Here is a 12,332-nt window from a genome sequence, read left to right as displayed (position 1 = left end):
TGTAGCTTTATTTCCCACATGTTCACAATACTTCTATCTCCCCAAATCACTTTTTTCTCCACATGAAAAATACACATCTATAAATAAGATATGAAAGCTACAAGCCACTCTCCTGCTTTCCTTTTAGGGTATGGGTTAGATACCTTGGGGAAGAATATCACCTACTCATCCACATGTGATAGTGGATAGCCCGGTGAAGTTAGGCGGTAAGATACCTCTAAAATACAAAGCTGATGAGAAAGCTGGAGTTGCCAAATGAAAGTGATTAAGCTCATCAGTCTAAAGCAGAGAAAAAGAAAATGTAGCCAATAAGTTATCAGAATAGAAAAAGGTTAAACCTTCTAATTCTGGAAGAAGCTGTATAGTCAACTAATGCCTCAGAGATTTCTGTTTTGAAAAAAATAATATCCCTTCTGTGTCTTGTTATTTTGACCATCTTTGGCTCTTCAGAGGTCCTAGCTGGTAGTTATGCAGGTTTTTTACGAACATCAATTGGGAAAATTTTTTAAATAAATGCAATTTGTTTCATAAAAGAAATGGAACAAAAAAAGAGAGAAGGAAGCAATTAGATCAGTGATTCTCACTTTGGGGTTCCCACAGGACTTAAGCAAAGTCTGAACACAGTTTTGTTTATTACGACCGGGGTACTACCGCCACCTAGTGGATAGAGGCCAGAGATGCTGTGGGTTTGATCCCTGGGGGAGGAAATGGCAACCCACCCAGTATTCTTGCCTGAAAAACCCCACGGAGAGGAGTCTGGCAGGCTACAGTCCATGGTGTTGCAAGGAGTTGGACACAACTGAGCATATATGCTGAAACAATGCCAGGACAGCCTCCTAAATGGCATTGTTGAGAAACCCTAGATTAGATGTTATCTGTTGAGAAACCCTAGATTAGATGTTATCTGTTACCCTAACAGGTAACAGGGAAGCAGAATGGCAAGGCGACATTCTTGAAGACAACTGACCCAACTCAGTAAATCAATATCCTGAGGGGAAAGTGAAGGCAGGGGGCAGAGGTTCTGTACAAGATTAAAAGAGACTTAAGAAACACAAAAGACCAAATGAAAGGCACAGTCCTTAATTAAATTCTGGCTGGAATTAACCAGCCAAAGGCATGGAAACAGTGAGAGATTTTATTTTCTTGGGCTCCAAAATCACTGCAGATGGTGACTGCAGCCATGAAATTAAAAGACGCTTGCTCCTTGGAAAAGCTATGACTAACCTAGATAGCATATTAAAAAGCAGAGGCATTACTTCATCAACAAAGGTCTGTCTAGTCAAAGCTATGGTTTTTCCAATAGTCATGTATGGATGTGAGAACTGGACTATAAAGAAAGCTGAGCGCCAAAGAATTGATGCTTTTCAACTGTGGTGTTGGAGAGACTCTTGAGAGTCCCTTGGACTGCAAGGAAATCCAACCAGTCCATCCTAAAGGAGATCAGTCCTGAGTGTTCATTGGAAGGACTGATGCTGAAGCTGAAACTCCAATACTTTGGCCACCTGATGCGAAGAGCTGACTCATTGGAAAAGACCCTCATGCTAGGAAGGGTTGAAGAAAGGAAGAGAAGGGGATGACAGACGATGAGATGGTTGGATGGCATCACTGACTCATTCGATGGACATGAGTTTGAACAAGCTCTGAGAGTTGGTGATGGACAGAGAAGTCTGGCGTGCTGTAGTCCATAGGGTTGCAAAGAGTCAGACATGACTGAGCGACTGAACTGAACTGAAAAGGCATTTTGGGGACAAATGGAAAATTTTAAATAGGAGTTGGGATTAGAAAATATTAGGGAATCATTGTTAATGTTTCTGGATAGGAATATAGTATTGGGATAATATAGGAACATATTTTTTAGAGGACATATTCAAATCTTTAGGTTAAAATATCCCCAGGTGGCGCCAGTGGTAAAGAATCCGCCTGCCAATGCAGGAGGTGCAAGAGATGCGGTTCGATCTCTGGGATGGGCAGATCCCCTGGAGTAAGAAATGGAAACTGGCTCCAGTATTCTTGCCTGGAAAATCCTATGGACAGAGGAGCCTGGAGGGCTACAATCCATGGGGTCGCAGAGAATTGGACATGACTGAGCACACACACACATCCACAATTTAGTTAAAAAATAGCAAGAAAAAAAAACAGATGAAGTATAGTGAAATATATGACTGAGTGACTGAAAGAAATACTAGTTGTTAAATCTAGATAGTTCATATGTGGTGTTCATTCTACCAGTATATCTTTTTGAACATTTGAAGATTTTCATATTTAAAGGAAAAGGAAAGATAGAGAGGGAAGGAAGAAAGGTGGGTCCATTGATATCAAATTCTACGTAAGTCAAAAAGGGAGACTGAAAAAAGGCCATTGGCTACAGGGATTAAGAAGTTACTGGTATGGAGAGAACAATTTGAAAGAAAAAAATGGGGATAGAAGCTAGGTAGCAAAAAGGATTCAGTTGGATATTAAAGAAGTAAGGAAATACTAAAAGGATAGAAATGGAGTAACTTATAGAGAAGGATTAAGGATAGATTCAAACGCTTATATACATTTATAACTGGAGAGAGGAAACCAGTGGGGAGGGAGAAATTAAAGACAGAAAGTAAAACTACAACTGATGAAGCAAGAGCCAGAGAAGTCCAAAGAAAACAATCACATGAGTGTATACAAGATTTGAGACAGACTTAATATATATACAGTTTAAGATCACACTGACAGTGAAAACAGCAAGAGAATCCGGGAAGTAGAACGTTCCCTCCTCTAATGATTTAGCATGGAGGCGATCGTTGGTGAGAGCTGAAAAAGAAGTCAGCTGGCACAGTGAGACATGGTGAGTCCTGCCAACTTCATGGTCTCAGATACTCTGGAAGAGTGAGGGGAAAATCAGTGTTAAGTCTCATGACATACACAGCTGTTTGAAGGTTTACACAGTGTAAGAGATTTTGTTGGGGGTTATGTCCTCTGCCTTCAGGTTTAAAAGCAATCAAAGCAAGTACCTACTGTGCGCCTAAGTAGGCAATTTACTCACCTCATTTAGTCTTCACAAAAATAATTACCCCCTTTTGAAAGGAAAGGACACTTTCAAGCTTAGAGGTTACATAAGGCCATGGAGCTAGTAGCTAACTGGAACAGAATTTAAATCCAGGAGTGAATGACAGGCCTGTGTCCTTTCCATTCCTTGAAAACTTGGCCTCCTCCATCAGCAGTCGGCCTCCCAGCACTCCTGCATATCATACACTTGAGATGAAAGTCAATGCTTAATTCTTTGCACAAGATGCAGGCACAACACTTAAAACACTTGTGATAATGAATGCAGACAATAGAAATTTGAGCAAAAGTGTTATTACAGAGAACTCTTAAAATTTACTCTGAACTAGAAATGCCCTATCGAGCCCACATCCCAGAAACAAGCTGAACATACAATGACCTCTAACAGGATGGGTCTATTAAACTATTGCCAGACTCCATCATTCACAGTCTGAAAGCTTGCCTGGGCGCTGTGCCTGGAAGAGAGAAGCTTGGGGACTGATAAGGTGGTGTGATAAGCAGCTGTGATGGAAGCCAGGAGAGGAGGGGGAGGCGGGGGAAATGTCTCACCTCTTTGTGTTTCTCCAGTAGGCTCTCCAGTCGCTCAGGCGCTCTCTGTCCCGGCCCCTTGTTCCGTTCAGCCTCATACTGACGCTGATTGTTGTCCTTGTGCAGACTCAGTTGGAGGGCAACTCTTACCAGGGAGGTCATCAGCTTCATGGCTTTGAGTCAATAAAAACAAGATAAGAAAATCATTAAGTGAGAGGAGGGATGGTATGTTCAAAAACGAAGGAAAAAGGGGCAGTGAAAAAGCAAAGCTAGAGCAGGTGACCCTAAAATCCTAAGACTCACTGTTGCGGAGTGGGCTTTTTCTCTCCCTCTTTTGGGCTTCTTTTAATCCTTAGCCTGTTCTCAGTAAGCTCTGAGAAATATGTTAAAGCTGGAAACTGTCACTGTGATCCACCCCTTTTTACAATCCCACTAGTAAGAAACCGGATGAAGGTTCAGGACAAAATCAACATGACCTTGAAGTAAACAGCTAGAATGCAGGCAGAAAGAAGACCCAGGACTAGAGAACAGAGGGAAGTTCTACCAACCCCTATGAGAACATTTACAGAGTTAACAGTGACTGCTTACCAGCCAGGGTGCTAGTGTGACGGAAGGCACGGACCTGGGAGTCTGAGAGGCCAGTGAGCAGGGAGATGAGGTTGTCCATGGGGAAGCCATCATAGAGGAGGCTGTACTGGCACTGATAGACCAATGTTCTCACAAATTCACAGAAGCTGCTGTGGAACTTCTTCCAGGATGGGCCTGAAGCTGTCAGAGGATAGTCTCCTGAGTCCTAAAGAACAGTTTATGTAAAAGATGGGAGAGTTACTACCAGGTCCATGGAGTCATAGGGACTGGATGTCAAAACCCAACCATACAGTAAAAAAAAAACGTATCTCTTATATCTTATTCTCAACTCTGTAGGCATATTCGGATAATGTGTATAGGTCCCTTTTGCTCCCAAGAGATTAAACCCCTCCTTCTAAAAGCTATCCTATTTCCCAGAGTCAAAAAGGAGAGAGTAATGGGCCTTATATTTTGCAATAAGAGTGGCAAGAGGATCCTGGATAGTCCTCCACCTCATTAAACTGTTCGGTTAGGTGCCGGATGATCTCTGAGTTAGACATCTTCTTGAACATCTCAGGGGTCACAGTGCCTGAGGAATGGAGGAGATGAGGTACTTAGAAGGAAAATAACAGATACCATGACCATTTACATATACATTTGAACATGATCTTAAAAATATATTGAAAAGAGCTCAGGTGGGGACTCAGAAGACCTGAATCCTAATCATAAATCTGCTACCATCTAACTGGAATATCTGATGTAAGGCAACCTGTCTAGAAAACCCCAGGGAATCAAACAGCAGAAAACTACAGTTTAAAAAAAAATATTCCAAACAAAAAGAAAGCAAGAAAACTATGCCAGATTCTTATAATACAACCTGCAATCTTATAAGACTATCTGCCCCAGTAAATTAGGTCATGGCCTTTGGGGACCTGGGGCCACAGTTTCAGTAGAGAAATATGAGATGAAATGGATGAGAAATAAGGGATAAGAAAATAAAAGATCACTCAGAGAAAAGTCTGATGGTCCAAATCTGTAAACATCATCCCATTAGTATGTTTATTTATTTTTCTCCAAAGGATTCTGTCTCCAAACCAATACATTTCATTACTGGATCACTTCCCTATTTACCAATCAACAGTGTAGTTGATACTAGTTAAATAAGGGAAACTTTTCTTACACTTTACCCTCTCTCTTTAGGAATGCCTAATCCTACTCATATTCACAAAGAAAAAGTGTTATAAGAGAAAAAGGCTGGGGGTTAGAAAAGGGTAAAGTTTCCTCACCTTTACATCCACAAGACCGGATGAAAAAGTTAACGAGCTCCAGGAATGCTGCGTCCTGGTCTTGCTTGTAGCTATCCAGCCACTCATCCACCAAAGACTAGGAAAACAGCGTGCACGATTTCGACTTCTGGCAATATGATAGACTAGAAATTCTGTATAAGCTTCCTAATGGAAGCATCTAAACTTCTGATTAAAATACTAAAAACATCTTTTAAAATGTACTACTAAACAAGAATGAAAGGTAGAGTTCCATAAAACCAAAAATGGAAGTGAAGGTAGCAATTCTGGGAGATAAGCAAGCTGACTTTTGCTGAGGGTCTACTAAAGCCGGGGAACCCTAACTTTCTGTCCAGATGGATGCATAGAATGTAGAGCACAGGAGACAGAGGCTAAAGGGCTTCCAAAGAGAGTAGTCCAAAAGGAGGCTCCTGCAAAGAGGCACACCTTCATGAAAGCAAGAATGAGAAATAAATTTACAGATCAGAAGAGAAAGCAAGACAATTAGCTTGTTATGACCTTAGTGTGGGGTAGAAGAAAAAAAGAATTGTTCCTTCAGAATTCCTAACCATAAGCCAGTTCCCATATCTGGATTTGCAGTCCAGATCCACCTTACCAATAAAATCAAAATAATTTCTATCAGAATTTAATTAAATTAAGTGATTCTTCACACTTCCCTGGTGGTCCAGTGGTTAAGAATCCACCTGCCAATGCAGGGGACACGGGTTCAATCCCTAGTCTGGGAATATTCCACATGCCATGGGGCAAATAAACCTATGCATGCCACAACTACAGAAACCTGCACTCTAGAGCCCATGCTCTGCGACAAGAGAAGCCACCACAATGAAAAGCCAGAGAGCAGCCCCTGCGCGCCACCACTAGAGAAAGCCTGCACACAGCAACAGAGACCCCAACAAGGAAACAAGGCACTAAAACTGACAATTAGCAGACAAACATTAAGTAAAACAATGTAATTCCAGCAGAATTACACAAACACTGCAGCTATCACAGATTGTAAAATTATTATTTCCATGATTAAATAAAAGAGAAGCTTGAAAATACAAGCTAAGAACAATTAACTTTGGAAAGGGGGCAAACAAAATGTGCAGAAGTGCAAAATATAATAAATAGAATTTGAAACTTCAATGAACGGATTAAAAACAGATTGGATACAGCACAACATGAGTGAAGCAGAAGACATCAAAGAAAGTAATCAAAGACATCAAAGTAATCAAGACATCAAAGCCCAGAGAGACAAATAAAAATAACCAAAAAGTTATTAAGACATGGAGAATAGAGCGAGAGTTTCTAATGATGTCTAACTGAATTCCAGAAGTGGATTAACAGAATGAGAAAGAGGCAACGTTGAAAAAGAATTTTGCATAGTTGTCCAAAGACACCAGGCCTCAGAGCCTGGAACCTAACTGATCTCAAGCATGAAAAGAAAAGTTTATACCTCTGAACATCGTCTAATACATAAGAAGCCAAAAAGTCTTAAAAACTGTCAAAGTAAAAAAAAAAAAATTACTTACAAAGGACATGCATTTAACATTTACAAACAAAAACATTTACAAGTTAGATGTGCACACAAACAGTCCCAGCCGTATATGGTTATTAAATTAAATCAAACATTAAAAATGTAGTTCCTCAGTCACACCAGCCACATATCAAAAATCCACGTATGGCTGGTGGAATACTATACCAGACAACAGTGATACAGACATCTCCATCATTAGAGATTGTTGTATTAGACAGCGCTTAGACTGATTGCTGACTTTCAACAGCAATACAGGAAGTTAGAAGGCAGTGGAATAATCTTTTTAATGTGCCGAGACAAAAAATCATCTTAGAATTTGATACCCAGCAATCTTTTGGGTGATCATTGGAAGGACTGATGTTGAAGCTGAAACTCCAATACTTTGGCCACCTGATGCAAAGAGCTGACTCATTTGAAAAGACCCTCATGCTGGGAAAGATTGAGGGCAGGAGGAGAAGGGGATGACAGAGGATGAGATGGTTAGATGGCATCACCGACTCGATGGACATGGGTTTGGGTGGACTCCGGGAGTTGGTGATGGACAGGGAGGCCTGGCGTGCTGTGGTTCATGGGATCGCAAAGAGTCGGACATGACTGAGCGACTAAACTGAACTGAATCTTTTGAGAACAAGGGTAAAAGACATTTTATACAAGCAAACAATGAGTTTGTTAATAAATTCTATCTAAAAGAAATTTTAAGACATAAACTTTGGACAGCAAGAGAATGATTCTGTGTGAAAGATTTCAGGTTTGAAAGGAAATGATGCAACTAAGAGTTTGCATTCTGCAACGAAGATTGAAGATCTTGAGAGCCACAACCAAGACCCAGCACAGTCAAATAAATATTTTTTAAAAGAGGAAATGATGAACAAAAAATGATTAAAATGTAGATTAAGTATAAACAAACATTATTTAAAACAATGACGTCTATTTGGAAGAGAAGAAAAGGACAGAACTAAAACACTGCACAACAAACAGCGTGTAAGGGGACTTCCCTGGCAGTCCAGTCATTAGGATTCCGCATTTCCACTGTATGGGGCACAGGTTCAGTCCCTGGTCAGGGAACTAAGATCCTGAAAGTCACTGGCACTGCCAAAAAAACCCCCAAACTGTAAGGTCTAACTGGAATTAAAATGTGCTTAGGTTCTTGTATGAGATAAACATTCAAGAGGAAAAAAGAGAAGAGGAAAGAGAAACAGAAAAGGCAAGATAAAGTGAAACCACATAAGATGGTAGAAATAAACTGAAGTGTATCATTACTGACAATAAATGTAAACCAATCTCTCTTGTTAAAGGAGACACAGGCAGAATGGACAGGTTTGTCAAAGTGGAGCTAAAAGTGACAGGGGTGAACACATTGCCACCCGAATCCAAGCTGCTTCTCTAAATTATCCAATGCCTCTCCTTGCCCGTTCCATCAATCAATAAAGGCAAGACCCACCCTCATCTGTGATACTGTTAGGAAAGGAACATTCCCCCTCATGCAAGATCTCCCTTACATCACTCTAAGGATTCACCCTGTGGCCTAATCTGCCTTTCTTGATACCAGTTATGTTCACTAAATCAAGTTTGTAGACATTTGTTCTTATCATTCCACCCAACAAGGAATGTGACAGTATCAAGAAACAGAGGTGAGATACTCTGTTTTACCTGCATGTCACTTTTGGCACCTTTCACAGCATCAAAGAGATCAATGGCTGGTGGCTCTGACTCTTTCTGACCATGAGTACGTACTGTTCGGGACCTCTTCTTTGGAAGTTTTGCCTAGTTAGTAAAAAGAAATCATGAATGTTTTTAAAACGTAAAAGTGACATTAACACTTACTCTCATCAAAATCACAGTTAGGCTTAAGCTGCCAATTCCACAGCAGAGGTTGAGTTACTGACTCAGCTTAGAAATCAACGATTTTTATATTGTAAACTTTATTATTTCTAGCCTTATCCCCTTTTAAAAGTTCCTTAGCCCCATTCCTCTTCCTCTATATCCTAATACTGTATTTTCCACTCTTCAAAATCTGCCTTCTTCCTACTTCTGTCCCTTAATACTCTTTAAGCCCTGTCCTTTCATCAAGCATATCAGCTGAGCCTCTTCTAGGTTTTCTTGCACTGCTTCCCAGACCAGGTTCAAAAACAAAACTGACTCACTGCGGTTGGTTTCAGTGGACGTTTTGCTGCTCTCTTCTTCCTATTTCGTCTCAAGCTGTCTTCGAAATCACTGCCTTCACCAGCTGATAAAGATTCACTATCCCTATGAAGGAGTGTGGTTCTGCTTAGATACAACACCCTAGTCCCTATATATAAAAGGGTAAATGAATTATAGTTTCTCTAACTGTACACCCCTCTCCATGAGAAAAATATATTCAGATTTTAAGGAGAAATGAGCTGACTGTTGTCAGGAAGTAGAGACAACATCTTAAAGGAAAACTTCCACTTTAAGGCGGCACTGGAAATGAAGAATGAGGCACTGAGGGAGATGAAGCAACTCTTTCCTGCTGCTGCTAAGTCAGTTCATTCGTGTCCGACTCTGTGACCCTATGGACAGCAGCCCACCAGGCTCCTCTGTCCACAGGATTCTCTAGGCAAGAACACTGCAGTGGGTTGCCATTTCCTTCTCCAAACTCTTTCCTAATATCCACATTAAAAAAAAAGATAAAGATATTCACGTAGGCAGTCAGGGGGATCACTGCTGTGTAGAGAAAAAGTAGCATGGGTCAGGAAGTCGTCTTTGATTAATACTTAATACTAACACACAGACAGGAGATTAATATGTGCCTGGTGTTAAATTTCAGCCCTTAAAACAAAGTCACCTCTTACTGATTAAAATATACAAAATAGATATAACCTAGTCCTAAACAGCACAATGATTTAGAAGAGGCCAATTAAAATTACCAGGGGATATTTTTATAATTATAACTGAAATATAAACTTTAAAAATGGTGAATTGTTATGTTGTATACCTGAAACTTATATATCATACATCAACTATACCTCAATAAAAAAAAAAATTACCAGGGGATAAACTAGACTTTGTATGAGATTTTTTTCCTGGAAAGATTTTTTTTAAATTTTTTTAAAAAACCCAAGGTGTACTCTGATAACCGTCACAGAATAAGCTCATAAATGCTAACAGATAAGGACTTGTTTCTATAACCCCAAATGAAGGAATTACAGGACACCAACTAAAAAGGATATACTAGTTTTCTGGCACCAAATAAAGAACTCTCTTCCCTTTCCCTCATGTCTGGGCCCTTAACCAGAGGCTGTCCCTGCTGAACATATAAACGTGTTCAGGACAAGTTTAAACAAGATGGATGATGGATTTATAACAGGATGGATTATTCTTGACGCTTCCAACACCTAGGGCAGCCGAAAAGCACCCAGCAGAGCTGGGGGCAGGCGTGGGTCATTGTTCTGAACCAGCACAGCATCTCCTAGCTTTTCACAGTCACACACGTGTTGCCAGTTTGCTCGTTTGGAAAATGAAAATGGGAAAAACCTGAGGAGGACGCAACCATTTCTCACCAACTCCACTCACCCCTCTGAAGTCTGCTCCGAGCCCCCATCATCGCAGGGCATAGCGACAGACACAGAAGAACTAGAAGAAGCAGACACGTTCTTCCGTCCAGCCGCTACCGCTCTGCGCAGCGGCGAAGACGCGCTGCTCGGGGAGGAGGAGCTCTGGTACCGGGAGGAGGACGACCGAAGGGTGGGCATAGTGGTCCAGCTTCGGGAAAGAAAGAGAAGAGGGGGGAATGTCTCCATTCCCAGCTCCAAGGATCCCCCTTCTTTACATGGGGAATGTCTCTGGAACTCGGTGGGGGGGGCAAAATGAGAGGGATAATACACTGTAGATCAACTATATGTCAAATTAAAAAAAAAACAGAAAAGCACAGCTTTTATGGTTTATGCAGGGATAAACCATAAGGAAAACAGTAATGTTTAAAAAAAAATGTATATGTTTTGGACTTTCCTGTCGGGTCCAGTGGTTGAAACTTCACCTGCCAATGGGGGTGGCGTGGGCAACGGTAACATTCCTGGTCAGGGACCTAAGATCCCACATGCCTCCCAGCCAAAAAACCAAAATGTAGAACAGAAGCAATACTGTTACCAACAAGGATTTTAAAAATGGGGCTTCCCTGGTGGCTCAGTGATAAAGAATCCGCCAGCCGGTGCAGGTGGCATGGATTCCATGCCTGGTCCAGGAAGACCCCACATGCTGGGGCAACTAAGCCCACGCGCCACACTAACGAACCTGTGTGCTCTAAATCCCAGGAGCCGCAACTACTAAAGCCCACTTGGCCTAGAGCCTGTGCTCCCGAACAAAAGAAGCCACCGCAATGAGAAGCCCTGGTACCGCAACTAAAGAGTAGCCCCTGCTCGCCACAACTAGGGAAAAGCCTTGGCAGCAACGAAGGCCCAGCCAAAAATAAATAACTAGAATTATTCTTTTCAAGACTTCAAAAATAGTCCACGTCAAAAATAAAATGCATGTCTGTGTATAACTGAGTCACCTTGCTGTACAGCAGAGATTGGCACAACACTGTAAACCTTTTTTTTAAAAAATACGTCAATTAAAAAAAAAAAAAAAACTTAAAAAACGACCGAAAGGGTCCTGACCCAAGGCATCAGTGAGTTAAAGACGCCACCGCCCCAACGCCATCCTCGGGTTTGAAGTTGCTCCCCAAGCCTCGAGCAAGGCACACACCAGGCTAGTTCAAAACACACCCTTCTCTCCCCACGATTCAGAGGAGCCTGTGAAACGGAACCAGCTCCCACGGGGCAAACAAAAGACAAGAAAAGTAAGAAAATAATCCCCCATCCCCCTACAGAAGCACATAAACTTCCATTTCTGCAAGGTTAGAACCTGCCCCCTGACAAGGACCGGACTGCCTTAACGATTTGGGGCTGTAGGCGCCATCACAACTGGGCCAGAAACGCTGAAGGAGTCACAGAAAGCTCGCGTTCTCCACTTCTCCAGAGAGGCTCTGTACCCCAACCTGGGCTACTTCATTGGGGTTACAGAGCCGTCTAACCGCTCAAAAGAGTGATTATCAGTCTTCGGGGCTGGGATTCCTGGCCTCTGTGGAAGCAGCCATGGGGGAGGGAGGGTCTTCCCTCAGGGCTGGAGTGGGGGACGGCGAACGCCTGGGTGAGAGGGGAGCCTCACTGTGACACCCCGGGATAGCGACTTCTGGCCGAGCAGCGTTGAGGAAAAGTCACCGTCTTGGGTCCCTTAGGTCTCGGTGGTCACGCCCCCGTCCGGCACACGCGCCAGGTGATTCCCTCTGGGTGGCAGACGAATCCAGAAAAACGCGGGAAGGCGCGAGCCCAACGGCTCGTCTCAGGGTTGCAAGTTGTCGCGAGACTTGAGCGTGTGCG

At 42.2% G+C, this 12,332-nt stretch overlaps 1 protein-coding gene across 31 annotated transcripts in view; it reads right to left on the bottom strand.

Moving 5' to 3' along the window:
* STAG3 (STAG3 cohesin complex component) overlaps positions 1-12,332 on the bottom strand; it is a 28,214-nt gene that overhangs the window by 15,499 nt on the left and 383 nt on the right. For 10 of the 31 annotated variants that reach the window (XM_081555956.1, XM_081555965.1, XM_081555968.1 and 7 more), the window contains exons 1-8: positions 12,121-12,204; positions 10,489-10,677; positions 9,099-9,201; positions 8,605-8,718; positions 5,421-5,517; positions 4,647-4,723; positions 4,156-4,360; positions 3,589-3,740 (exon numbers count right to left, since the gene is read on the bottom strand). In XM_081555956.1, the coding sequence (XP_081412082.1) occupies positions 3,589-3,740; positions 4,156-4,360; positions 4,647-4,723; positions 5,421-5,517; positions 8,605-8,718; positions 9,099-9,201; positions 10,489-10,667 (927 nt within the window). In that variant the 5' untranslated portion in view covers positions 10,668-10,677; positions 12,121-12,204. Of the gene's footprint in view, positions 1-3,588; positions 3,741-4,155; positions 4,361-4,646; positions 4,748-5,389; positions 5,518-8,604; positions 8,719-9,098; positions 9,202-10,488; positions 10,678-12,120; positions 12,205-12,332 lie in introns of those variants that run through there. The other 21 variants (XM_081555971.1, XM_081555960.1, XM_081555964.1 and 18 more) reach the window with 5 other exon arrangements.

The sequence above is a fragment of the Giraffa tippelskirchi genome, chromosome 13 (assembly GCF_054371585.1).
Source record: "Giraffa tippelskirchi isolate mGirTip1 chromosome 13, T2T-mGirTip1v1.2.pri, whole genome shotgun sequence".
NCBI lineage: Eukaryota > Metazoa > Chordata > Mammalia > Artiodactyla > Giraffidae > Giraffa > Giraffa tippelskirchi.
The sequence above is the reverse complement of the archived record's forward strand: the minus strand, read 5'-3'. Positions and strand labels throughout refer to the sequence as shown.